Source organism: Natrix helvetica (genome assembly GCF_964273705.1).
Source record: "Natrix helvetica genome assembly, chromosome: 15".
NCBI lineage: Eukaryota > Metazoa > Chordata > Lepidosauria > Squamata > Natricidae > Natrix > Natrix helvetica.
In genome coordinates, this window is record NC_138565.1 from 3,806,273 (window position 1) to 3,833,391 (window position 27,119).

General features: G+C 46.1%; 1 protein-coding gene across 1 annotated transcript in view; it reads left to right on the top strand.

The window, feature by feature from the left end:
- Positions 1-133: 133 nt before the first annotated feature.
- SETX (senataxin) overlaps positions 134-27,119 on the top strand; it is a 36,324-nt gene continuing 9,338 nt past the window's right edge. The window contains exons 1-19 of the mRNA XM_081967192.1: positions 134-288; positions 4,601-4,781; positions 6,410-6,617; positions 7,847-7,956; positions 8,725-8,944; positions 9,649-9,765; positions 10,100-10,271; positions 11,628-11,718; positions 12,688-16,521; positions 16,951-17,053; positions 17,941-18,114; positions 18,670-18,896; positions 19,997-20,164; positions 21,495-21,645; positions 22,728-22,829; positions 23,398-23,513; positions 24,162-24,233; positions 25,026-25,175; positions 25,734-25,841. Of these exons, the coding sequence (XP_081823318.1) occupies positions 4,602-4,781; positions 6,410-6,617; positions 7,847-7,956; positions 8,725-8,944; positions 9,649-9,765; positions 10,100-10,271; positions 11,628-11,718; positions 12,688-16,521; positions 16,951-17,053; positions 17,941-18,114; positions 18,670-18,896; positions 19,997-20,164; positions 21,495-21,645; positions 22,728-22,829; positions 23,398-23,513; positions 24,162-24,233; positions 25,026-25,175; positions 25,734-25,841 (6,303 nt within the window). The 5' untranslated portion in view covers positions 134-288; position 4,601. The remainder of the gene's footprint in view (positions 289-4,600; positions 4,782-6,409; positions 6,618-7,846; positions 7,957-8,724; positions 8,945-9,648; positions 9,766-10,099; positions 10,272-11,627; positions 11,719-12,687; positions 16,522-16,950; positions 17,054-17,940; positions 18,115-18,669; positions 18,897-19,996; positions 20,165-21,494; positions 21,646-22,727; positions 22,830-23,397; positions 23,514-24,161; positions 24,234-25,025; positions 25,176-25,733; positions 25,842-27,119) is intronic.

The window sequence follows — 27,119 nt, forward strand, 5'->3', positions numbered from 1 at the left end:
CAAGCCGATAAAAAGCGGGCGTGGCCGGAACGTTCTTCCCCCCCCCCAACGTCTCTATGATGCCGGCGAAGGCACGACTAGGCCGCGGCGGCCAATCCCAGACCTGGGGGGCGGGGCCTGCCGCCGCGGAAGCCAGGCCGAGGGTGGGGCCTGCCGCGCCGGAAGGAGCGCTGAAGAAGGGGCCGGGCCCGCTCGCCGGCGTGAGAGAAACGGCGGCTGAGTTTGCGTGCGGGCCCATGGCAGCGGTGTGGCGCCGGCGGCTGCCCACCCGAGGACCCGGAGGGAGAGGTGAGGCGAGGGGAGGGGTGTAAACCACCTGAGGGGCCGAGTGGGCGGGGCTTCCTCCTCCCCCTCCCCCCCACAGAAAATGAGGCTCTTCCCCCTCCTTATTTACCTCAGAGGGGCTTCCTCCTCCCCTCACAGAAAATGGGGCGCTTCCCCCTCCTTATTTCCTTATTTACCTCAGAGGGGCTTCCTCCTACCCCCTCATGGAGGTTATTGCATGCGTACAATACCCCAAACCCGAGTTAACCCTCTTCCCACGAAACTGCATTCACGTGTCTTCATAGAGAATGTGGGGAGAGGGAGCAAGGAAAAGGGGGGGAAGCCTCTCCCCTCCTCAGTTTAGTTTGCCCCCTCCAGGGCGTGGGGGGGGGAGGAAGGATCTGTCTGGGGGGGAATGCCCCCCCTTGAGGGGCCCCCTTTGCACCCCATAGAGGCCAAGCTGCCCCCCCCTCCCTTGCCATTTAGTTTATTGTCATTGCCCTTTTTTGCGACCTTCCGACAAGCCAGATTCGCTTAACAACCGGGTTACTAGGTTTTTATCAGCTGCAAGGATTCGCTGAAAGGAGGAAGGTCGTAAAACGGGGCACAATGCACTTAGCCAATGTCTCACTTAACCAGAGAGATGTTGGGCTCACGGTTGCCGTCGTAAAGTGAAATGCTGCCTTTCGTACTCCATGGCTTCTTTTTAGTTTCCTTCCCTTTATTGATAGTCAGCGCGCCTGGGAGCACGAAACGAAAATGCCGCCTTTGGGTGTACATTAGAACTATAAACATAAAAGCTAGAATTGAAATTTCCTTGCAGGGAAGAGAATTTTTTTTGGGGGGGGGTCAAATGCAGGGGAAAGGGTGAAGGAAGGCAGACCCCCATGGAAGTTGTGCGTTTTTCCCCCTTTGCAGGAAAAGAGGAGGAGGAGGAGGAGGAGGAGGAGGATGAAGGCACGCAAGTCCACACACAGACACTTTTGCGAGGAAGGGGAGAGGAAAGGGCTCCCAAGTTCTGCAAATTGGGCCCCTAATCTGCAAGGGAATCTCGCTGCCTTTGTCTTTCTTTCTTCTCTTTCTCTCTCCTTTTTCTCTCCCTCTCTCTCTCCCTTTCCTCTCTTTTTTCTTTCTCTTTCTCTCCTTCTTTCCTCTCTTTGTCTTTCTCTCTCTTCTCTTTTTCTCTCCCTTTTTTCTTTCTCTCCATCTTTCTTTCCTCTCCTTTGTCTCTCTCTTTCTCTCCCTTTCCTCTTTCTTCTTTTTTCTTTCTACCTTTTCTTTCCTCTCTGACTTTCTCTCTCTCTCCATCTCTCTTTCCTCTCTCTCTTTTTCTTTTTCTCTCCCTCCTTCTCTCTTCTCTCCCTTTCCTCTCTCTCTTTGTCTTCTCTTTTTCTCTGCCTTCTTTCTCTCCCCCCCTCTTCTCGTCCCTTTTCTTTCTCTTATCTTTCTCTCCCTCTTTCTCTCTCCTCTTTCTCCCCCATCCCTCTGTTTCTCTCTCTGTCCAATTATCAAAGCCAACTATGTCCAATCTGAGACAGCGTCTCCCATAGTACTTACCTGCATTCTATCTCATCACTTTGACCTTGTAGAATAGAAAATTCCCAGAGGCACTGCAGTGTCCCTCTTAGAGCTGAATTTTCCCACAACAAAGAGTAGAAACAGCAGAGATAAGGTCGCAGCAGTTATTTACTGTTTGGCGTTAAGTTGTACTCATAAAATTAAATGCACTCCTGTCTATATATCCAATCTCGTTTATGGAGAGAAACACACTTAATCTCTTTCTCATAAACATATATACACACACATGCGTGCACACATTGCCCCCTCTGTCATAGAGGGTAAAGAAAACAAATTAGAAATAATATGAATTTTTATCTGTACAAGGAAGGAAACGGTGAAGGATTCCCAAGAGAGAAACTTACGTAAGTTTTTATTTGGGCCAGTCACTTTTGCTAGATTTCTTTTTGAGCTCAGAAGCCACCTCGTAGAAGAATGAACTGGAGCTGCTAAATAAACGTGAGTTGCCAAGCGTCTGAATTTTGATCACGTGACTATGGGCATGCTGCATTGGTTGCAAGGGTGTTAAAGTCCCTCTTTTCAATGCCATTGTTAACTTCGAGCAGTCACTAAACCGCTGTAAGTCGAGGATTACTTGTAACAGATGCAAGGACTGGATTCCTCAATCCAAAGTGAAGATATAATTTGTTTTAGTGGTCGGATGTCACACTTTGTGAATTAGTTTGTGGCTTAGTGTGATGTATGAAGTTGGTTATTGTGGCTTTTTTGAAGAAAGGAATCCGAAAGCAATGAGGTGAAATACATTGCTAATAAAATCAGGCAACAGTCCAGCAACTGGGACAGATTTTAAAATGGATTTGTGCAGAATTTTCTGTCTGTCTGCCAGATGAGAGGGGGGGGGGGGAAATATTTTCTTCCTCTTTTTCTCTGCACTTGAAGGAGACAAGCACAGACATTTTTCGGCCTTATAATACGGAAGTACATTTTGATCCCCCAGACAACTTCCCTTCTCTGATCTTGAACTTTATTCTGAAATTTAGAATCTGTCCAATTTCTGTTTTTTTAATAGTAGCTTTTCTCCCTCCGCCTCAGTTCTGCTGTGTGGGGTTGACATTAAATGGTGTGAATTGTCATCCGTGCTTTTATATAGAACAGACTGAATTAAGGTCAAAACTTGTGTTGCCAGGAGCAGAAATCCCTCTGTGGTTTGCTTTCCTTTAGTCGCAGGAATTCTGTTTGTTCCGGTGATGAAGCCTTTCCTTAGCATTCCCCGCCAGGGTTTGTCACAGATTCACTGTTTTTCTCTCTCTGCTGCAAGGAATAGAAACTTGAGATGCCCTTAGGGAATTTAATTATTTTTTTCCTGGTCAATTGTTGAATCAAATGCACCACTGGCTATAAATCTTGTCATTAAGGAAAGTTTCTTTGCCATGGGGCAAATATTGCATCATTTCAGACTAGCCTGGACTGGTGGTGATTACTGTAATCCATTCAAGGGACTCCTTTGCCACGTGATGGTAATGAACTGGACAAGCTGCCATGCCTTACAGACCCCAAAGACTTGCTTCATTATTTTGTCTGTGCACTGTTTTCATGGGCTGGCATCTGGTTGTTTTTTTTTTTGTTTGTGTGTGTGTGTGTTCTGCACAAATCATGTTTCAAGGTATGGGGGTTTGCGTTGACACCACAGGAGCAGTTGTGTTGCAACTGTCAAGGGACCTTGGGTAGCTTGCAACAGTGGGAAAACATAGCATAAAACAATAACATTAAACCATTCGGCATTAAAATAAATAAATAAATAAATAAATATTTATTTCTTAGCCGCACCCTCTCCCGAAGGACTCGGGGCGGCGTACAATGAAACATATGAAATAAATATGTGGACAAAACAAACATATAACAGAGACATATACCGAGACATACACGAGGAGATTGGCTGATGAATAAAAAACAATTAGAATACAGTGATTAAAAAACCCCTAAATAATTAAATATAATTAAAATACCCAATTAAAAACCCGTCAGGAGCGATATGGTTAGATCAAAGTTGAGCCAGGCCAGCTACTTGGAATAGGTGGGTCTTAAGCTTAATACGAAAGGAGCGGAGGTCAGAGGTATTCCTAATATCCGGAGGGAGGTCATTCCACAGGGCTGGGCCCGCCACAGAGAAGGCTCTACTCCTAGGCGCCGCCCCCCGACACTGTCTAGTGGACGGCACCTGGAGGAGGCCCTCTCTGTGCGAGCGGATTGGTCGCAGGGATGTATGGGGCAGAATATGACCCAGAACTAGATAAAAAGGGAACCAAGGCTTAAATGGGGCACAGGTGGCATCCATAGAGGTGTGTAATGGCTGATCTCCCAAAGTTAATGTGCCCAATCATAGCTAAATGTTTCCGTGCCATCCAGTAACCAACTTCTTGATGGGGTCCTTGGTGGTCTCTGAGCTTGGTGGTTTTCTTGCCGACGTTTCATTACCCAACTAGGTAACATCATCAGTGCTACCTAATGAGACGTCGGCAAGAAAACAAGCTCTGAGAAAACCAAGGAGCCCACAGTCCTCCTCCTCCCACTCCCTTCTAGCACTGATGATGTTCCCTAGCTGGGTAATGAAATGTCTGCAAGAAAACCTCTAGGTTCAGAGAGCATCAAGGAACCCACAGCTGCCCTCCTCCTCCTCTCTGCAAACCCCATTCCCTTCTAGCACTGATGATGTTCCCTAGTTGGGTCTTGAAACGTCTGCAAGAAAGCACCCAAGCTCAGTTTGAACCCTGAGCTGCAAATCTCCTATTTCCAACTTTTTTTTTTGTCCTCCCTGTAGAATGAGTACATGTTGCTGGTGTACGCCAGGTGGTCCCACCACCGTCAAGCTACTAGCGAATTACGCCGCCGCTGGCCTGTCTCCGAAGGACGTATCTGCAGCCAACGATGACCTCTGCTACTGCCTGGAATGCGTGGAGGAGTACCATAAAGCGAGAGATGAGGTCCCGTCTTTGCACCAGGTACTCTGATCCGGGCATCTGTCTGCTCGGGCGAGGTTGGCATTTTGCCCCCAAAAATCGAAATATATTTTTTATTATTTGCATATAAATACATTGAGTACATTGTGATTGCCCTGGCGTTTCACTTGTCTTGAAAACCAAAATGAAAAACAAATAACATATATACATGTATTAAATATATTGAAATATATTTAAACAGCTAGGGTTGTACAGTTATTATTGGCCATCATCTTCATCCTAATACACCAATGTATATATAATATCTCTTTCCAGCTAACCTAATTTTTCACTATTCCAACTTCCACCTGTTGCTTCTACCGTGTTTCCCCGAAAATAAGGCAGGGTCTTATTTTCTTTTGACCCCCGAAATAAGAGCTTGGCCTTATTTTCGGGGAGGTCTTATTATTTTTGAGGTGCAGGAGGCGGCGAGCGTGGTCCCCTCAGGGCTGCTGTTGTGTTGTAATATTTTCGGGGAGGGCTTATTTTAGCACGTGTGCTCAAAAGCCCGATTGGACTTATTATCCGGGGAGGTCTTATTTTCAGGGAAACAGGGTAACCATTGATAGAATCTGTTCCATGTGTCATCATATTCTCTCTCTCCTTTGTCATTTATTTTTAATGTTGGCCTATCCATTTCTGCACAGACTAGTATCTTCCTTATTATCTCCTCCTCTGACTGGTTGTTTTCACTCTTCCACTGCTGCATATACACCATTTTTGCTGCGGTCAGGATCTGTAGTATTAGGTATATTGTTCCTTTATCATAGCAGGGCATTTTGCAGATTCTTATTGTCGTTGTTCTCTGGTCTTTTTTCTGACACACAACTCAGAAATAGTAGTTTTTTTTTCTTTTTAAAAAAAAACAACCACCACTATACTTTGAAAAAAAAACCTTGTTTTTTATTTTTAATGAATAACCTGATCTTAATCTTGGTATTTAATCTTGTATCTTGGCAAGACTCAAGACAGCTGCTTAGTTGCTTTCACTTTGATACTTCCGTTTATTTATTCTTGGTTTAAAGTTTGGAGTGGATTTTTTTTTAAAAAAAACATTGTGTTTGTTTCAAGTAATGCATTTTCAAAAATGTCTATGAAGTCTTTTCTGGTTGTTCCCCCCCCCCCCCCCTTTAATCTCTGCAAGAGGGATGACTTTTATAAAGAACTTCAATCGCTGGGTGGTAAGATATGTATCAAACTGTTTTATAAAAGACAATAAATAATTGTACTTAATTTATCAAGATAATTAGAGAGTGTTCCTATAATAAAAGGCAAACGAAAAGAAAAACTGAAGAAAGGTATCATTGATTTCTTATCTCCCTTTCAACTGATAATTAGATTTATACTGCTCCTCCTCTTACCTCTTCAATATTTTGCAAATCCCTTCGCCCAATCCATGTCTTTCTTAATCTTCAGATCCATAAACCAGTTATTTGTTGTTGTTGTTGTTGTTTTCTTCTTCTTCTTCTTCTTCTTCTTCTTCTTCTTCTTCTTCTTCTTCTTCTTCTTCTTCTTCTCCTTCTCCTTCTCCTTCTCCTTCTCCTTCTTCTTCCTCCTCCTCCTCCTCCTCCTCCTCCTAGCAAAAAAAAAAGGCTCCTCCTAAAATTGCCCTTTTACATTCCCAACTGTAGATCCTGTGGGATTGGGAAGTTTCCCGCCTTGTCGACCACTTTGAGAAGTCCATGCGAGAGGACGACGAAAACGATCTCTACTTGGTGGAGGAAGACAGAGTCACGCCCTTAACTTCCTGTTACACCGGCCCTAATTTTGAGAAACGTCTCCGGGTGCCCTTGCTGGAAGTCCTCAAGTATCCCTACCTGCTACTTCATGAACACCTCAGTGAGTTTTGAAGGGAGGCTCTTGACCCCACGTGCAGAGATCACCACAATCGCTTGCGATTGACCCAAGATTTATCGAGTCCTTGATGCTCTCTGAGCTTGGTTGTTTTCTTGCAGATGTTTCATGACCCAACTAGGTAACATCACCAGTGCTAGAGGGGAGTGGGGTTTGGGGGGGAGGAGGAGGACTGTGAGGTCCTTGCTGCACTGATTATGTTACCTAGTCTGCTAAAAAGCAATCAAACTCAGAGATATTATAATGCAGCCTCATGAAACAAGACTAGGGAAGAGCAAATCTTTATTATTTTTTCCCCAAAGCACTTTAAGGTCCAAAGACTCTACCTGTCATTTCCCAGGCATTATTTATGTACATTCTCAGACCTGTCCAATTTATATCTTGATGCTCTTATATCTGTTGTCAAACGTCTCTGCACTTTGGCAGAAGTTTTGAGAACGTGACTTGGCTCCCCCCTCCCTCCCCCCAAGTTTTTGTTTTTGTTTTGCGGTAGACAGAACAGTTTTATCCAAGTCAGGGCTCTCCAAACTTGGTATCTTTTAAGACTTGTGGGCTTCAGCTCCCAGAATTCCTCGAGGGGTAAGAGTCAAGTCGTCTACTGCTTTTCTTCTTAGCTTCCCAAATCGCTGGATCCAGGGGCTTTCTTTCCTGAATCCAGCACTAAAGATTGATGTTTGCACCTGAGCATTTGTGGGTTCCTATTTTGTCATTCCCTACCATTATCTCTGTAGGTTTTTAAATAAAACCTTTTTTCAATGTTCCTGCTTCATAGCATCCCTTCAGTCTTCTAATCATCCTTTAGATAAACTCAAAATAGAGCTTGGAAAATTGCTGCCACTTTCTTCTGCCAAGTAGACAGGCGGTGTGAAATGACAGATAATATTTCCTCTCCCGTTTATTTGACCTATGTTTACCCCCCCCCCTCCTTTCAGCAATCCCATCAATTGAAATGCAAAGTTTTCAAAGCATTTTTTGGAGGGAGGAGGGGGACTGAAAAAGGAGCTTTCTGTCTTTTGAAAAGCAAAGATCTAGGAGCAGGTGACCTTGGAAGGCCGAAGATGAATTAAAAAAACAATGCTTAATGCTGTAGAAATAGCATCCCCCCACACACACCCTGCCCCGAGTGTAATTTTAATCTCCGAAGGATGCCTATAACATCTTGTTATTTTTGTGGCGTGCCTGCCTGATTTTGCAGTTTCCTCTCTCTTTTGCAGGCGAGCTGTGCACAGATGCTCTTTGCAAAATGGAGGAAATGAACTACTCCTACCAAGTAGTTGGCAAACATCCCGGTATCTATTTACTCATGGTGCACTCCAATGAAACGGTGAGTTGCTCTGGTTTTTATTTCCTTTGTCTCTGCTGACGTTTGTCATCTCCAGAGCCAAAATTCTTTGCATTTCTGCTGCAAACGCAGTGAGCCCTGGCACCCAGCAAGATCTTAGTGTGGTAAACCTCTTCCTCCCTATTTAAATATTTGAATTTGAAAGGTTGATGGGGTGGGGAGCCAATTTGCATCCATAGGCCGACAGCAAATCTTGGTTTGTAAACCTGGCTTCCTTGGGAGCAACAGAGTTCCAAGATTGTAGCATTAGCAGTCAACGTTTAAAGAGGGAGCCTTATTTTTTTGCTGGTTGCTCTTGTAGAAAGAGGCGAAAAGAACATCGATTCTTGCTTTTGCAGGAGGCTACAATTTTAATTGAATTTTTAAATTTTAAAGCCCTTATCGATGAACAGAATAACAGAATTGGAAGGGACTTTGGATGTGTTTTATGCTGCATTTCATTCAGTGCCCAATAAACCCCCCAGAGCCACCTTATCAGATCCATTTGATTAATAAATAAAATAAGTTTGGGCGCATACGTAGGTGGGTTTAAAACCCATTCCTTTAATGACTGTTCAGTTACGACAGAGCCAGGAACAGTGACTTAAAATCAGACCTCGCACTTAACCATTGCAGCATCCCAAGTCACGCGATCGGAATTCAGTTGCTTGGCAACTGGCATGCATTTATGACAGTTGCAGCCATCCCAAGGGTCATGTGATCTATGTACGTATGTAATCCGAAAGGGGTGTGTGTGCTTCAAATCCGTAGATCCGCCGGTGGGCCATCCTGACCGCCAGGAACCTGGGCAAAGTCGACCGAGACGATTATTACGATATCCAAGAAGTGCTGATCTGTTTATTCAAAGTGGTAGAACTGGGCCTCTTTGAAAACCCCGATATCTACAGCTCATCGGGGGTTGAGAGAACCAGACTGGTCCTGTTGCCCCCCCACCTGTACGACACCGGCAATTACAAGAACTATTGGCTTGGTAAGGAGAGAGAATGGAGAGGTTATGATGAGAATTTGGCTTTAGCCTTCCTTCCTTTCTTTTTTTCTTTCTCTGTCCCTCCCTCCCTTCTTTCTTTCTTCTTTCTTCCTCCCTCCCTCTCTTTCTTCATCTTCCTTCCTTTTTCTCTTTTCCTCTCTCCTTCCTTCTTTCCTCCCTCCCTCTTTTTCTTTCTTTCTTTTTCTTTCTCTGTCCCTCCCTCCCTCCTCTTTCTTCCTTCTTCCTCCCTTCCTTTCTCTCTCTTTCCCTTCCTTCCTTCCTGTCTTTTTCTTTGTCCCTCCCTCCCTCCTTCTTTCTTCCTTCTTCCCTTCCTTTCTCTCTCTCCCGTCCTTCCTCCTTCCTTCCTTTTTCTTTCTCTGTCCCTCCTTTCTCTCTCCCTTCCTTTCTCTCTTTCCCTTTCTTTTTCTTTCTCTGTCCTCTCTTTCTTTTCTTTCTTTCTTTCTTTCTTTCTTTCTTTCTTTCTTTCTTTCTTTCTTTCTTTCTTTCTTTCTCTTTCCCTTTCTTTTTCTTCTCTGTCCTCCTTTCTTTCTTTCTTTCTTTCTTTCTTTCTTCTCTCTCTCTCTCTTTCTCACTTCCCCTCCCTCCCTTCCCAAGGTCCCTTCCAGCTCTATTCTGAGCCTTGTGGATTGGCAAACCTTGTGTGAAACGGGCAGTTAACGTCTTGATTTCGGGCGATTTCCATACAGGTCTCTGTATGCTGCTCTCGGTGCTGGAGGAACAAGCAATGGATTCGTTGCTGCTCGGGCCAGACAAGCAGAACTTCATGCAGTCCATCATGAATACCATGAGGAAGCAGACAGATGGTAATCCATGAATGGAACTTGGGAGGCTGGGATCAGAGGCCGGGGTTATTCCTTTAGGCCGAGTGGTTCATTTCATAACAGACAACGTGTAGTGGTCGATGTAGGAGGGCAATTGAGCCTGGAATTACAGTTGTAAGTCACGCCAGTTTTTAAGCATGTCACCGTCAACATCTCCAACCTCATTTTCCAACATATTTGCAGCGGTCATTAAAGGAGTCACTATAGTTAAATGAAGGGACACGGTGGCTCAGTGGCTAAGACGCTGACCTTTTTGATCGTAAAGTTTAGCAAAGAAGCCAGCATAATAGTTACATTTGCTTTTTTGCTGCTCCAGGTGAAATCCATGACCCCTTTTGGCCCGTCCTCCACTGTTTCATGGTGATCCTGGATAAGTTGGGGTCCAAAGTGTGGGGTCAGTTGGTGGATCCCGTCCAGGCGTTCCAGACGATCATCAATAATGCGAGCTATAAGAAGGAAATAGAGAGCATTCGACAAAACTGCTCCAGGTCTGTGCCTTTTGCTTTATATACCGTATTTTTCTGAGTATAAGGTGCTCCGAAGTATAAGACGCACTTAGCTTTTGGGGAGGAAAACAAGGGCGGGGGGAAAATCTGCCTCCGCCTCCGAGCAATTTGCTTCCTTGCAGCAAACAGCCCAGACGATAATACACTGTTTGTGGTGTTACATTTCAGACTATACTTGTACAGATGCTGTTAAAAGTGATAATGGCTTTCTCTGCACTATTCTCTGCTATTTAAAAGGAGATACAATAGCACTGGGCATCTTCAGATCAAGCATTTATTTTAAAAAGCTTCTTCTTTTTAAAGCTGTCTAGAACAATAATAAAGCAGTCTTTAAAAATAAGTCTCATAATTTGAACATTCTACAGGCATTTATAGTTAGTGACTTACCTCCTTGCAGCAAACAGCCTGATTAGCACAAGAAAAAAAATCTGCCTCCCATCAATTTGCTGCCTTGCAGCAAACAGACCCTTTCACACAAATTTTCACCTTCTTTTGGGTGGGGTGGGGGGTATCTCACTCAGGGTTATGTCGTTTCCTTATCTCAAACAATTCTCAAGCAGCTTTCTCCGTGGTGTTGTATGCTCACTGTCAAATTTTGCAAGCCTTTCTCTTCTCTTTCTCTTCTCTCCATCTCGATCCCACTCAAAACAATATCATTTTGTTCTGAATCGAAAACAAGCAACGCTGCCTTTGGTCCCTAAGCTTCTTGCCTCTTCTGCTCATGGAATAATCTATGAATAACCTCAACTTGTTTCCCCCAACATCCCTAAATTTCATTTCTTGCAAATCGAAAGCCAGTTTGATCTAGTGGTGAAAGCACCAAGCTACAGAGCAAGTGACTGGGAGTTCTAGTCCCAGCTCAAAGCGTGAAAGCCGTCTGGGTGACTTTGGGTCAATCCCCAGGAGACGGTGAGCTGTAGTCCTACCTTAGTCATGAAAGCCGATTGAGTGACTTTGGACCACCTCAGACCCAAAAGTCATTGGGGTGACTTTGGGCCAATCACTAGGAGGTGGTGAATTCTAGTCCCACCTTTGCCAACTGTATAACCTTGGGCCAGTCACACACGCTCATCCAACTCACCTCATAGGGTTGTCATTGTTGGGTGTGCTGTGTCCATGTTTGCTCCCTTGAATCATTTGTAAAATTAGCGCAGGCGGGAAATACATAAGTCATAGATTTCCAATTGGCCAATAACCAGATCATCAGTGAATTCAAAGGTTTCAGGAAGGTGAGCGTAATTTTTTATTACTCATGGTTGTACAGTGGGATGTAGAATTTAAAAATGATGTGCTACTTTTCTGCTTTCTTTGATTTTTTTCCCCCCCTTCCTTTTGCAGGACAAAATCAGAACCACCATCAGACTACGAGGATGTAGCAATTACCTGCAGCCAGATTGTATATAACTACAACCCAGAAAGGCCCCAAAAGGTAAAATCGGAACATCCTAAATGGTATTATTAAGTTCAGTACTTAGCAACCATTAGAAGTTATGACAAGTTTGCCATGATTGAGAGACATGGTCCAGGAATGAGTGGAAGCCTTCACTGACTGTGTCAGACCTGCTGCCACTTAAACCTCTAAATAAAAACGATCCTTGGCTCCATTTGTTGAGAAAGGTATAATTTTATTATATAATTTTGCCAGAATTGAGAATCGTGTGCCAAAAAGTTCAATTTTTTATATTACGCTAAATCAGAGGTCCTCAAACTACGGCCCCTGGCACAGATACGTGCAATGGACGCTTGTGTTGCTGCAGAGAGTCTCCCCCTTCGGGGTCTTTTTGTGTGGGTCGGAGGGGGGAAGAAATTTTGATTTGGGGTCTGCTTCGGCCTCCCGGTGGGGGGCTTTGGGCGAAGGCTGGAGGGAAGAGCCGCTGGTGGGGAAGAGCCGGAGGGCCTCGTTCCAGTGGGACTGCATCATGGCCTGGAACTGGCTGACCATCTCAGCCCGCTGAGCCTCCCGGCGCCAGTACCTGGCCTTGCACTCCTGCAGGTCTTCTCTCTGCTTGGAAAGCCTATGATCGTAGTCCTCAGTGAGGTGCTTCTGCTGAGCCTCCTTGTTGATCAGATCCAGTTTGAACTGAGCTGTTGTGGCAACTCTTTCTCATGGTGGCTGCTTAGCTACAAAACCTGCTCCTGTTGGGGGCCCTAAGGAGCCCAGGCGGGGAGGCGAGGAGGGGCTGCGAGGGGAGGGGCGAGTAGAGGCCAGCGAGGTGCCCCTGGATATGAGTGACATCAAGTTGGCCACACCCACCCAGTGACATGACCACCTAGCCACCCCCGCCCACCCGATCATTAGGCAGATCATACTAGTGGTCCGCGGGATTTAAAATTATGAATTTAGGGGTCCCTCTGAGGTCCAAAAGGTTGGTGACGCCTGGTCTGGATTATATTTCAGGACTCACGATTGAAGACTACCGCTTGCTTGGACTACTGCCCCAACTTTTATGAAGAAATGCAGACCCTGACCGACATGTTCCAGTACGACATCGGGCGGGACATGCGTCTGCACCACAGCACTTTCCTCTGGTTCATTCCTTTCGTCCATTCCCTGATGGACCTCAAGGGGCTGGGCGTCGCCTACAGCATGGTGGTCATCCAGCACCTGTGTTCCGAGGTCAAGGAGGTCCTCCACCATGCCGTCCCGCCTTGCGACAAAGTGTCTCAGTTTTTCATCTGGATCCTCGTGACGGTGGTGGAGCTCAGCTGGAAGAAGAAATGCTTCAACACTTTGTGGGTCAGCTCTCAAAACTGGGTGGAGGTGGTGGTGACGTGCGCCGGGCTTCCGAGCATGGCGTTCGCCAGCGGAGCTGAGGGGGACCTGGCCAGAAACGGACCCAGAAGCCTCACAAAAGTCCCCTTGTGGGAACCGGATTCTATACAGTCTGTTTGTATGAATTTGATCCGGGTTCTCCTAAAGGAAGGCTATCAGATGGGGCAGAAGGCCTCCCCGTTCCTGGACGAGCTGAATTTGCTTCGGCGCAGCCGCGAAGACTGGAAGCTGAGCCCCCAACAGGCGCGGGAATTACAGACCACCTTGATTGAGATCATAAGAAGCCTCTGGACCAAGTCGTCGAGCGCTTCCTCCCATGGAGACTGTCCGACCAGCCTCTTCCGAGAACAAGGGGGGAAAAGCCCAGGATACTTTCCCCAAGAACACTCCGTCTATCAATCGTCAAGAAGGCAGGCTGAAGTTTTCCAAGAAGGAACTTTGTCCGAGAAAAAATGCAGCTTGGATGAGGAAGGCAAAGGAGCAGTTTGTGGAGAGCAAAGCTGTCAGAGAAATTCGGAGTTCCGTTTGACCAACATTAAGCAGGAACATAAACAGAGCTTAATACATGAGGACCACATGTTGCATTCCACCTCAACAGGGGCCCCCACCCAGAACAGTGGGAACTTCCACTCGACACTGGGGAACCAGAATAGCTTCCTAAACCAGAGCAGTTTTGACAAAGACTTCCAAAAGAAAGACACCGACGGGAAAGAAGAAAAGCCCAGAATTACCGGTTCTGCTCTGGAAGGAAAACAGATGCCAAAAATGATCGCCGAGAAAATTAAGTCGAACAAAGCGGACTTCACTTTGAAATTAAAACAGTTCGTGGAGAATAGGAAGAGGCTGTTGGGGCCGGAGAGCGAAAAGCAGCCGTCCATCAAGGAGGAAAAGCAGGATCACTGGGAAGGGGCGACGAGAAGAACGTCCAGAGATGGGAGCAGCGCATCCGGCGGTCTGCCCTGCAAACCGGCACCAAGTTCGGAGAACGGCTTCCACGCCGAAATCCTTTCCATAAAGAAGGAACCCAGAGACAGTTTGGCCGAGTTTAAGAGCGCTTGGAAAAGTGGAGAAGATTCAGAAGAAAGTAGCACAGATGATGATCTGAATGTCCCCTTGACGGAGATTAGGAAGGAGCTGGTGAGAAAGAAATCGATGGCCCAAGCGACGGAGCCCGAAGTAAACAGAGAGGGCAAATTGCATTCAAGTAACTTGACTTACCAGAATCCTATTCAAAGGAAAGTTCAAGGGGCGTTGAGGTCTCTCTCTGGGGGCGAAACTCACACGTTGTCCTCTGAAGCAGGTGGACCTTCGAACCAGGTCATCATCATTTCGGACACGTCTTCCGACGAAGAAGAGAACAAAGTCAACTTGAGCCGGAGGAGCCAAGAAGAAGAAGACGAGAACGGGTCCCGTCAGAAGGACCCCAAGTCCAACGAGCAAGAGGTCATAACCGTGTCCAGTTCTCCCTTCATGTACGGGGAATGTGAATCCCAGTGCTTTGAGTTTGAAACCGAAGACGAGGTCTACTCCGCTTGGCAAGATGACAGCCAGCTGGACAAGGCGGCAGAGGCGGATGTTTTTCCAGGGAAGACGGCTGGCGGGTCCACCTCGTCTGACTTGGAGCTGGCGGGGCGCCGTAGCGAGCGGGATGATGATACAGAAGTCCTTGGGGATGACGTTATCGAAAAAGCCGAACAAGAAATGGAACAGCAGGCGAAAGGCGGTAAAATCAAACCGAAACTTCCAGTCCAGGACGACGAGGGGAATGTCGGAGAGGGAAACACCACTGTTTGTTCAAAGTATTTCACAGCCACGCACGATGACGGTTGGGAGCCTCCCGGACAGAGTCCAGATTCCCCTGCGCCACCCTCGCCCTCAACGCCTGCTGGACTTTTGACCCCATCTCTGGAATCGACTCCCGCGCCAAAGAAGAGCTTGGCCAAATCCAAGTGGCTCAACACCACTCCACAGAGTCCTGAGGAAAGAAGGCCCGTGGCCGAAAAGAAATCGGCTCAGGCCACGCCGTCTGGATCGCCTCGCCCTTTCGTGGTCCCTCCTGATAAAGTTCACCAATTTCCCGAGCCAACGTCCACTGTCGAAAAGCTGGGCCTGAAGAAGAAACCCCGCAGAGCCGCGGAGCTCTCCCAGCGTTCCCACGACGTCCTCGCCCAGTTGCGCAGCTATGGGAAAAGCGCCGGGCAGCTTCCCCAGAAGAGCAGGAAGGCCAAACTGATTGAACCTCGACGGATGGTCGTCCGGAGCAAAGCGCTGCTGGCCAGCCAAGAACGCCAGTTCTTCAGACAGTCAAGATCCGAGAAGAGGAAGAAAGTGGGGGACCTCCCCAGAGCCAAGAAGACTTTCCCCAAGCCACCTGTGGACCCTTCTGGCAAGAAGAAAGTGGACAATCTAAAAAGAAAGCCGAGCCAGCCCAGCAGTTCTTCTCACCACTTGAAGAAATTTCTGCCACAGCATTCAGGAGAGGATGATGGGTCCCACTCTGCAGCCGTGGAGAGAGAAGAGGCTCTTCCACCATCAAGGCAGGAGACTGTCGAGCCCGAATCAGATGTTCCAGGGTGTTCCACCTCTGCTCCAGGGAGCGCCTGCCCTTCAAGTGAAGTTGGTGGGGTCAACTCGGCTTCTTCTTCCAAGAACTTGAGTGAGGATGCGCCTGGCTTGAAGGAGGATCTTGACCCAGGAGAAAATGAGGATGACTTGTTCCTCACCCAGAGAGATCCGGTGGACATGGAGCTTTGCTCCCAAACGGAAAGCAGCAGTTGCCCAGAAGTCTTAGATGTCCACCCAACCTTACAGGATCCACCTCAGGCCGTTGAGAAGTGCAGGCACCTCGGATGCCCTCTAAAGGCGGAAGGAGCAGGTCCCTTCTGCCGAGGTCATTCTCTGCCTAACCCTCTGGACCACGTCTTTGCCAAGCCGTGCGTGCTGCCCAAGCCTTCCACCAAGAAAATCTTCAGCTCCAGTGCTTCTTCGCGGATTGCCAGCCTCTCCAAAGACCTCGAGACCAGCGCCGCGCATGCCCCCCCGGAGAAGGCCAAACCCCACCCAACCCTCATTGCTGCCTTGAAGGCAAATGACGTGAGGGCCAAGCTAACTCTGGCCAACCTCCTTTGCCCTCGGAATGGGAACAACGTCTCCGCACAGCCCCACGGCATCCCAAACCTCCACGTTGCGGGTAGCGCCAACAAGATGACCGCTCCGTGCGCTGACACCGGTCGGGAACCGCGCCCATCCTTTGACCGAGTCAACCAGCCTAGAGACCACAGCATTTTCACCAAAGAAATCCTGAAGTGGAGTTACGACATGTTTGCGAACTTCAAGGAGTTTGGACCACCAAACCATCTCTTGCAGGCCCTTGTTATCTCTGTCCCGGTCAAGTTTCAGAACTACGACGACTATTTTAAGATCTTCTTCCCGTTGATGATGCTCAACGCCTTTGAAGAGGTAAGCGGACTTCTTTGCTCCCAAGACCATTGCGATGTCTTAAAATGTCTCTGGAGATTCTCAATCCTCCGGGTCATGGTTGTCCCAAAGGAAAACTGGACTTTCTTGAGGAGCTGCGGCTCATATTTACGACGGCTGCAGTGTCCCAGGGGTCACGCAATCTCCCTTTTGCGACCTGACAAGCAAAGTCCACTGGCGGAGCTAGATTTGCTTCCCAGCCATGTAACTAACTGAAAGACTGCAGCGATCCTCTTCACCGCTGCGTCCAGGAAGGTTGTAGAAAGGGAGCTAAATACCTTGTCTTGCTTAGCAACCGAAATTTGGTGCTTAAATGTGACCGTAAGTCGAGGATTGTGTGCATTTTAAGTCCACAAATGATAACGTTAAACCAATGTGGGTTTTTCCCCCCTCCCCGCCCCCCGTTTCCAGGTCACGTGTGAATGGCTGGAGAATCTCAAGCTGAAAGAGTCAAAGCCTTTTCATTTGACCTTGCTGAATTTCAACATGGACTTAAACAAAGCAGATTTCACAGGTCAGGAAACAAAAGATGTGAGATAAAGAGATAAAGACAAATAACAGCTTGAGCCCCAAATTGATGTCGCTAAGTGAGAAATTTGATTAGGGGGGGAAAAAAATCCGAATGGTTAGCAAAACGGCCTTAAATAAAATTGAACAGATAAGCGCCCTAAAACGTCTCACTTTAGGACACAGAGGTGTCTTGTAATCTAAAGAAGCGGTCACCAACTGGTGGTCTGTGGACTACTGGGAGTCCAAGAGAAAATGTTGGTGGTCTGCAGAAAAATGATTTGCATTTTTTATATTGCACTAAATCAGGGGTCCTCAATCTATGCATCCTGGGACGGATACGTGCAATGAACGCTTGTGTTGCTGCAGAGAGTCTCCCCCTTCGGGGTCTTTTTGTGAGGGGCAGAGGGGGGCAGAAATTCCATCTTGGGGTCTGCTTCGGCCTCCTGGTGGGGGGCTTTGGGTGAAGGCTGGAGGGAAGAGCTGCTGGTGGAGATGAGCCGGAGGGCCTCGTTCCAGTGGGACGGCATCATGGCCGGGAATTGGCTGACCATCTCAGCCCGCTGAGCCTGGCCTTGCACTCCCGCAGGTCTTCCCTCTGCTTGGAAAGCCCATGCTCCTAGTCCTCAGTGAGGTGCTTCTGCTGAGCCTCCTTCTCCATTTCCTCCCCATCTATTTGCCAGGAATTGAGAGGGCCGGATGCCACGATCTTAGCTTTCTTAGTCATTCACTTGACCACAGTGGTGAGAAAGGCCACAAAAAAGGGGCATAACTCACTTTGCAACTTGTTCTGCTTAGCCACGGAAATGTTGGGCTCAATTGTGGTCCTAAGTTGAGGACTGCCTATAGAACTGGGCAATCATCTGTGTTTGTCTTCTCTCCACCTCCCCCCAGCTAATATTTCCCAGCATGAATTAGCAAATCAGCAATATCCCAAAGAAGATGATTTAGTTTTCCTGATAGTGTCTGACAAGCGGTTCTACTACGATGAACGAGATGGGGAGAACCGTGTCGTCCGGCATGTTGGTTTCGTGACTCGTTTTTCTCAGCCTTCCATCCATAATACTAGTAAGTATTTCTGGGTTGTTGATTTGAGGGACTTTTTTTTTTTTTTTTTGATGTCACAAAAAGTCTATTCTAGCAGCGGTCCGAAGAATTGTAATTTATTTCTTTATATCCCAGTTTTACGACGAATAACTCCAGGTATGGCCAACAACCCTAGTTCTTCTTTCTCTCCACCCGTAAAAAAATGCCTCCTTCGAAGATCAAACCATGACTGTGTTCCTAATGTTGACAAGGTCTGACTTTAAGTGCTTGGAAAATCAAACCATGATTTTTGTCTGACGAGTTCTGGTTAAGCGCTTTGAAAAATCAAACCATGATTTGTCTTCTGGCGAGTTCTGACTAAACACTTGGCAGATCAAACCATGATTTGTGTCCTAACATTGACAAATTCTGATTAAGCGCTTGGAAGATCAAACCATGATTTGTGTCCTAACATTGACCAATTCTGATTAAGCGCTTGGAAGATCAAACCATGATTTTCGTCCTAACGTCGACAGGTTCTGCCTAAGCGTGATGCCTGAGCAAATCTTCTTTGTTGGTCTGTTTTCCCAAAAACAGAAAAGAAGGAGCAACAGGTCACCTGTCACCTCTCCATCCAGACTCAAGGAAATCTCTCGCGCGTCGAGAAAGAGGTGAAGTGCATGGTGGTCAGCTCCTTGGCGACAACCCACCGGAGGTTCCAGGCCCTCTTGATGCTGAATCGCAGCCCGTTAGCCGCGCCCATCCTGTCTCCAAGCGCCCCCTACTTCTCCCCGAGAGATTTGAACACCGAGTCTGAGAAATCGGTAAGAATGTGAATGGCTGTTCACAGAATAAGAGAATAACGGAATTGGAAGGGCCTTAGAGGTCTTCTAGCATAACCCCCTCTTCAGGCACGAAATCATTAAGACAAATGGTTATCCAACATCTTCTTAAAAACATCCAGTGTTGGAGCATTCACAACTTCTGGAGGCAAGCTGTTTCACTGATTAATTGTTCTAACTGTCAGGAATTTTCTCCCCAGTTCTAAGTTTCTTCTCTCCTTGATTAGTTTCCACCCATTGCTTCTTGTTCTACCCTCAGGTGCTTTGGAGAATAGCTTGACTCCCTCTTCTTTGTGGCAGCCCCTGAGATATCGGAAGACTGCTATCCTGTCTCCCCTAGTCCTTCTTTTCATTAAACTAGACCTACCCAGTTCCTGCAACCGTTCTTTGCATATTTTAGCCTCCAGTCCCCTAATCGTCTTTGTTGCTCTTCTCTGCCCTCTTTCTAGAGCAGTGATGGTGAATCTTTTCGGCACCAAGTGCCAAAAAGGTTGCATGGAAATGTCACATGCAAGTGTGTTTGTTGAGGCTGCGCTGTGGAAAAGCCGAATGTCCGAGTTCTAGCGCACATGGGCACCTGATGATCAGCTAGCTGGCACGCACATGCACAGGCTGGTTTTTGGCACTGCTGTACACGCGAAGGAATCACGCTCCGGAAAAGCCGAACTTCCCGGTTTTGGCATGCATGCAAACACTGGTTTTGGGCACTGCCACGTACATGAAGGTCAGCTGATCGTCATGTGCTCACGTGCACCAAAAACCCAGAAGACGAACAGGCGAGGCTGCACATGCTGGGTGACATGGCTTCGTGTGCCACTTTGGCCACCATCATGGTTCTAGAGTCTCAACAACTTTTTTTTATATCATGGCGGTATAAACCATTAAGCCCCAGCTTTCTCTTCTCATAATCTGTGTCTTATATGAAATAAGACACTCTTTTCCCCAAACTTGACTTCTCCTGCCATTTGGAGAAAGGAAGGATTCAGACCTGGGTGTGTTGGGGGAGAAGACATCATGGAGAATGGAGCGTGTCTTCTGATGTCCTGGTACGATTCTGTTCCTCCTCCCTATTCCCTCCCCAGCTTCCTTACATGAAGGACTTCAATGAAGGGCAGAGGCGAGCTATTGAAAGTGCTTACGCCATGATAACCCTGCATCCATCTTCGCCCAAGGTCTGCTTAATCCATGGGCCACCTGGGACGGGAAAGTCGAAGGTGATCGTTGGACTTCTCCACCGCATCCTTGGTGAGGTAGGCCGTGGGGAACCCCTTTGAAGGTTCTGATGGTCCTTTTGAGGTGAGCTGAGGGTGGTGCAGGGGATGACCGGGCTGAGCCCGAAGAAGGAGTCAAACATGTCATAAGTCACCCACAAGAGATATAAGTCCAGTCCGCCTTGAATGCCTTTCTTATCTCCCGCTCATTTCCCTTAACTGTTAGTTGGTCAGATTCTTGTGGAGACCTCAAGCTTGCAATAAATCTTTATACTCATTTGAAGTGCACTGAATCTCAGATGCTCGGCGGTTGGTTCATATTTGACGGTTGCAGTGTCCTGAGGTGGGGGTTGTCACATGACCCCTTTTGCGACCTTCTGACATGGGGAAGCCAGATTCACTTAAGAACGGTGTTGTTGTGATTCGCTTAACAAATCTGCAACAAAAGATCGTAAAACGGGGCCGAACTCAGCTAACAAATTTCTCATTTGGCCACATAAATTCCAGGCTCAGTTGTGGTCGTACGTTGAGGACTGCCCGTATGGATGTACCCATAGGTTCCTTGGCATCGGTGCCCGAGTAGTTTGCTATTGCCTTCCTCCCAGCGCAAATATTTGAAAGAGTTTTATGATTTCTTACGTTTATATTCCAAAGCCAAGACTGTCACGTCTCGTTTTTTTTAAAACAATTTTTATTTGTGTTTGACAAACATAAAAACCCCTCTTCCATTTCAAATTGTAGAAAGTATGTCAGTTGGTTACAGTATTTCCATGCATCTCTTCCATAGTCACCACCTGCTTTTCATATCAAATCGCATATTTTAAATTCACCTATATTCATGTATATCACAATTATTATATCTCAACCTTAATTTGACTATAATTATTTTTACGTCCTTTATATATAATATTCATAAATCTAGATATAGGATTATATGATAACATTCCATTAAATCATCCTAAAATCATCCAATCACAATATATCTTTATAACATATTCTAGATAAAACTTTTAAACCTCCTCCCATAATCTCCATGTGTTGTTTTATAAAATTTCATATGATCAAACTGATATATCTATATGTGTTGTTGTCATTATTAATCATTATTTAACTATAGCTATTGTCGCTTCATTTTATACATACTATGAGTAAACTAAATTTAGCTTAATTTTTATTATAAATTTTCATTGCATCAACCTGTATCCCTCCAGCAATAGCACGGTCTTATCATCTTTTTCCATTTGTAGCATTGATGTTCTAGTTGCTTTCTTAATAAATCTTGTATAAACCTCCCTTGGCAACATGTTGTTCCTTTCGTATCTCACAAAAGCTTGAAACCCAACATCCATGTCTCGTTTTTAATCTCCAGAGACCAGGAAAGGAGAATTCCGTCCAGAGGCTGAACGCCAAGATCAAGACGAACCGCGTGTTGGTGTGCGCACCTTCCAATGCAGCCATCGATAACCTCATGAAAAAAATAATTTTGGAATTCAAAAAATTCCGGGAGAAAAACGCTTTAGGTATGATCGGGACTCCCCTCCCCCCCAAATTTTAATTTGAATTCTTTGTGATTGTCGTGGGAGACAATAGGAGAAGCCGCACAAGGCTTAAGGCATCGAAACAACCCTATGTGTTATGCCAGTTTGCCATGCAAGTAGACCTTGACTTAACAATGGTTTGTTTAGTGTCTATTCAAAGTTACAATGGCAGCAAAAAAAGTTAACAAAAAAGAACTAAGTTAGATACAGTTAAGTCTTGATTATTAGGGGCAAAATGTTATGATGCAGGATATAGTTAAATAAAGGAGGGATAATGATAACGTATATACAGGTATGGGTACAACATAAGGCCACTGGATGTAAATTGTAAACAGTGATTTGGAAAGGAGGATTAGAAAACTTTATTAAATATTATGGATGTTTAGCTAGAATAGGACGTAAGGATTCAGTGTCATTGGAGGATTTTAGAAATAGTAGATGAAATGCCAGTTTGTGGTTATGTATTAAATCTTGGTATATTTTATGATGAAGGACGTTTAAACAATTATAGTCAAATGAAAATGGAGGTATGATGACGGTAACATGTATAAATATGAGTTAAAATACTTGAGTTAATATGAATTATGTTTGTTGACTGTGGAAGAGATGCACAAAAGCCTTTTTGTAACCAACTGATACACTTTCTACAATATGTAAAGAAGGATGTGTTGTGTTTGTTTTGGCCCTTTTTCATACTTAAGACATCACCCCAGTGAAATGAACAAAATGAACGCAACTAGAAGTTCAATCCTGACTGGCTCAAGGTTGATTTGGCTTTCCATCCTTCCGAGGTTGATAAAGAAGGATCCAGATTGATTGGGGGCAAGAGGTTGACTCTATAAACCACTTAGAGAGGGGCTGTAAAGCATTATGAAGCGGTATATAAGTCTTAAGAGCTATTGCTATTTCTAACTTCCTTCCTTCCTTGTTAGAATACAGTGCTATTGCAATTTACTTAATTATTTCTAAAATTTGATACCTTGGCAAACAACATAGGATTTTGGTGTCTGCTAACCCTTGTCTTGAGAAATAACACAACTCTTTTGCCTTTTTGTCACCTCTAGGGAATTGTGGTGACATCAACCTGGTCCGTCTAGGACAACAGAAATCGATCAACAGCGAAGTCCGGAAATTCAGCTTGGATGATCAGATTGATCGCAAGATCAGTGAGTGTGAAATTGTGTTGACTGTTTTTCCTCAAGCTCCTTTCTTGGGTTAGGAATTGGATGGTGCCGGGTGTCTATTTTGGCAGCCCTGTTTATTTATTTATTATTATTTTCCCCTCGCGGCTGAGGGGACAAAGGATAACAGAAAGGCCCCAGCCACTTCGCTCTTAACGTAGCATCGGAAAAGCAGAGCGATGTTTGTTAGGATATAATACTCAACCAAATGGAATCTACTATGTAGAAATATCCCCGCAAACCATTTAGAGATCCAGAAAAAGGATCATAAATCCTTGAATCTAAATCAAAATGTTCCAGAGGGAACAGGAAGAATAGAAGTAAGTAAAACTATTAAAGAAGGAAAGATCTCTTAACAGGAGATAAGGGGAGAAAAGCAGGAACTGATAAATTTAGGAATAAAGATATGGATGAATCGGAAACCAGATTTGCATGTAAAACTTGGCTTGGCTCTTGAATACAGGCGGTCCTCGATTTACGACAGTTCATTTAGTGACCGCTCAAAATTAGGACCCCACCCCAAAAATTCCAACCTCCCTGTTTGATTCTGTAGATAAAGCCATGCTCGGTAAAGACCAAGACCTCCAAAAAAAGAAGGAAGATTTAGATCGGCGGTTGGACGCGCTTTCTCGTCTGCGGGCCATGGACAGAAGCGAGAAGGGGGAGAAGGTAACCCCACCAGATCCCAGATGGAAAAGTTAGCTTTGGGATCATAGTGGCAGTAGATGAGTGGGGGCTTCTGACTCCACCAACAGTCTCTTGGGAGGAAACACCCCCCCGCCCCCCACTAAACCACTGAAACAGAGTTAGTTGGTCGTTGGAATAAGTCTGGGGAAGAGATTTGGACGGTAAACATAGCAGGCTCTTATTAGGCTGGTAAAAATAGTATTTTGGGAAGAGCTTCCGAAATTTCAGATAGACTTCGTCATTTCTACATCTTTCCCCTAAAAAGCCAAAATCTGTGGGCTTTTTAGTGCTCTCTGAGCTTAGTAGTTTTCTTGCAGATGTTTCATGACCCAGCTAGGTATCCTCATCAGGGCTAGAAGGGAGTGGGGATTGTGGAGTGGAAGAGGAGGAAGACATTGTCCTTGGTACTCTGAGCTGGATTGTTTTCTTGCAGACATTTCATGACCCAGCTAGGTAACATCATCAGGGCTAGAAGAGAATGGGGTTTGGTGGAGAGGAGGAGAAGAAGTGGGGAGAGGAGAATCGGGTCCTTGATGTTCTCTGAAAGGAACTGACCAACATGGCTTGGCTAAACGATTAGTCTCGGTTGTGAAAAAAACAAGGATTGTTTTTTTATTTGTTTTCTTTCAGAAACAACAATTGGAGGACGAAATCTGCCAGCTCTCGAAGGAGAGGCAACGCTTGGCTTCTCAACTCAAAGAGGTCAGCAACGACATCCGTAGAATCCGCAACAGTTTGTCATTCCAACAGAAAAATCCAAATCCTTTTTTGCCTTGGGAGAATTAGGAAGTGGGCTGAGTTTGGTGTTGTTGTTGTCGTTGTTTTAAACTGATTTTGGTCTTGATTGTGCCTCAGCCACTGGAGCAGATCTGTCTTTCTGGCAATGGTGGATAGAGAGGAATCTAGGACGCTGATCCGTCCCTGATCCGAATGGAATCAAGCTTTGAATTATCCTGGTTAAGCTAGCACAGTGTGAATCTTTGCCAGCCAGTTCAGCCCCTGGATTGAGTCATTTGAGGAAGCCACTAGGGGTAGTTTTCGACTTGCATCCACATTAAGCAAGGCAGTTGTTAAGTGATTTTACAACGCTTTCTTTGCCACTGTTATGAGGCGAATCTGTAGTTAAGATTTACTACAGTTAAAGACGTGGATATTAAGTGAATCTGAACCTGGTGCCTCACTTTATAGTTCAGCACACAAAGTAAACTCAGGAAATCGCATCCTGGACATAAATTGTTTCAACTCCCACCCCCAAAACAACGCTATAGAACACTGCACACCAAGACAACTAGACACAAGGACAGGTTTTCCCCGAACGCCATCACTCTGCTAAACAAATAATCCCCTCAACACTGTCAAACTATTCACTAAGTCTGCACTACTTTTAATCTTCTCATCGTTCCTATCGCCCATCTCCTCCCACTTACGACTGCATGACTGTTACTCATCCCGGACCGACCCCCCAGCACCAAAATGGATTCTTTTCCATCCTAGGCTCGCGGGCGATCTCAGGAATTGAAAGCAAGCATCATTTTGGAATCCCATATCATTTGCTGCACCCTGAGCACCAGCGGAGGGGTGCTGCTGAAATCGGCTTTCCGGAGGCTGGGCGGGGACCCTGTCAGCTGCGTGATTGTGGACGAGGTAAGACCCCGGCCGTGGGGCCACTACACCTTGGAAAAATTAGCTACCTCCCGTGTACAGGCAGTCCTCGTCTTGCAGCCAAGCCCTTTCCATTGCCCAGCGAGACGGTTGCTAAAAGAATTTGGACCCACATTGCCACGTTTATTAAGCGTATCGCTGCAGGTGTTAAATTAGTAACCCAGTTGTTAAGTGTAGCTGCTTTCCCCGTCGATGTGGCTCATCGGAAGCTCTCAACATGAGTCAGTTGCTAAGGGGCCGTATGTAAATCACATCACCGCGGGGTTGCTGCAAACAATCATAAGTATGAAAAACAGTCCCGGTTTGCCTTTTTCAGTGCCTTAGTAACTTTGAACGGTCAGTAAGTGTGAACTGTTGTAAGTCGAGGACTTCCCTGTACCTTTTATGGTCTGATTGTAACTCTGAACAGTCGCTAAGCGGCCATCCATAAACCGAAAACTACCTGTCTTTCCATTTGTGCTTGTTCCTTATCTCCTCCTCGCAATTTCTAACCTATTTTTCCCACTCTGGTACTTTGTTTGTTTATTTGTTTGTTAAAAGGCGGGACAGACGTGTGAAATCGAAACCCTCATCCCTCTGATTCATGGCTGTAAGAAGCTGGTTCTGGTCGGTGACCCCAAACAGCTGCCTCCCACCATCAAGTCCCTGGTACGTAGTTGCCCCTTTAAGACATCCCCAGATGTGCAAGAAAGCCGAACTTCTTGCCTCCAGAAGTTGTAAATGTGCTCCCACACATTTATTCTGAACGAGGCTTCCCAAGAGCATGAAGCAAACTCCTTGTCCCGACAAAAACCCCTTTTATTAATTGACTGTGAATTCTGCTCCTTCACATCCAGCAAAGTCTTTCAAGGGAGGATTTACAGTCACAAACCTTATCTGGCTTGGAGAGCTGCCAGGCTGATATCTGCAGAACTTGGCAAGGAGTCTCGGAGAGTCACAAACCAATTAAGCAAACTAATTGTCTCCTGCAAACTCCACTCCCCTTTCGCTCCTCTTTCATTTCCTCTGGGAGGGGCCATTCATTGTCCACCTGTGGCCTTACTCCCAAGTCGACCCCTGTTCTTTAGCTCTTCCCTCCGTCTGGCAACTCTGCACATGCGCACACTGGGAACAGGCTCCAGCTGTTCTTCTGCCTCACTGATATCCGACTCTGAAGGCAGCTGATAACTGTCAGACGGCCCTGGCCCCCTCTCTGCCTCCGACACAGAGCCCTCATCAGAGCCTTCCCCAGACTCCAGGACTGGCCCATCGTCCTCCCCAACCTTCCCACTGTCTGAATCTGCCCCAGCTCCACTGGCTGCTGGGGGCCACAACACACTGGAAGTTTTAAAGAAGATATTGGATAACCATTTGTATGAAATGCTATAGGGTTTCCTGCCTAAGCAGGGGATTGGACTAGATGGCCTTATTCTATTCTCTTCCTGGCCAACAGCTGTTTTCCTGCAGGCTGCTCTGCCCAGCCCACCACCCAGATGTGTCGGGGTTCTGAATTCCCCCTTCTTATTTCCCAAAGTGGCCAGCTCTGCTTTTTGTCTCTTCATAATATTCCCACCTTTTACCTCCAGTGGGGATAATATTATCAACATCATTATTATTTTTAATCAGCTCCTAACACTCTACAGACCGCCTTCGTGGCTGCCTTCAAATTAATTGCAGGATTAAATTAATTGCTTTTAGTTCTTTGTCACCGCCTTCACCATTACTGGGCGGGGGGGGGGGGGACTGCTTCCCCGCCTCCTTTCTAATCAAATCAACGATACGGAGACGGTAAAACATGCAGGGGAATTCACGGTCTGGAATTCAGGGATGCTTGACTAATGAGATAATTGCAGGAGCTTTTTTTATTTCCCTGGTAGCCAGCCGTTTTGGGGGGAAGCTATTAAGGTGGAAGACATTAAGCTTAACTTACGGTCTCTGAGCCAGTGT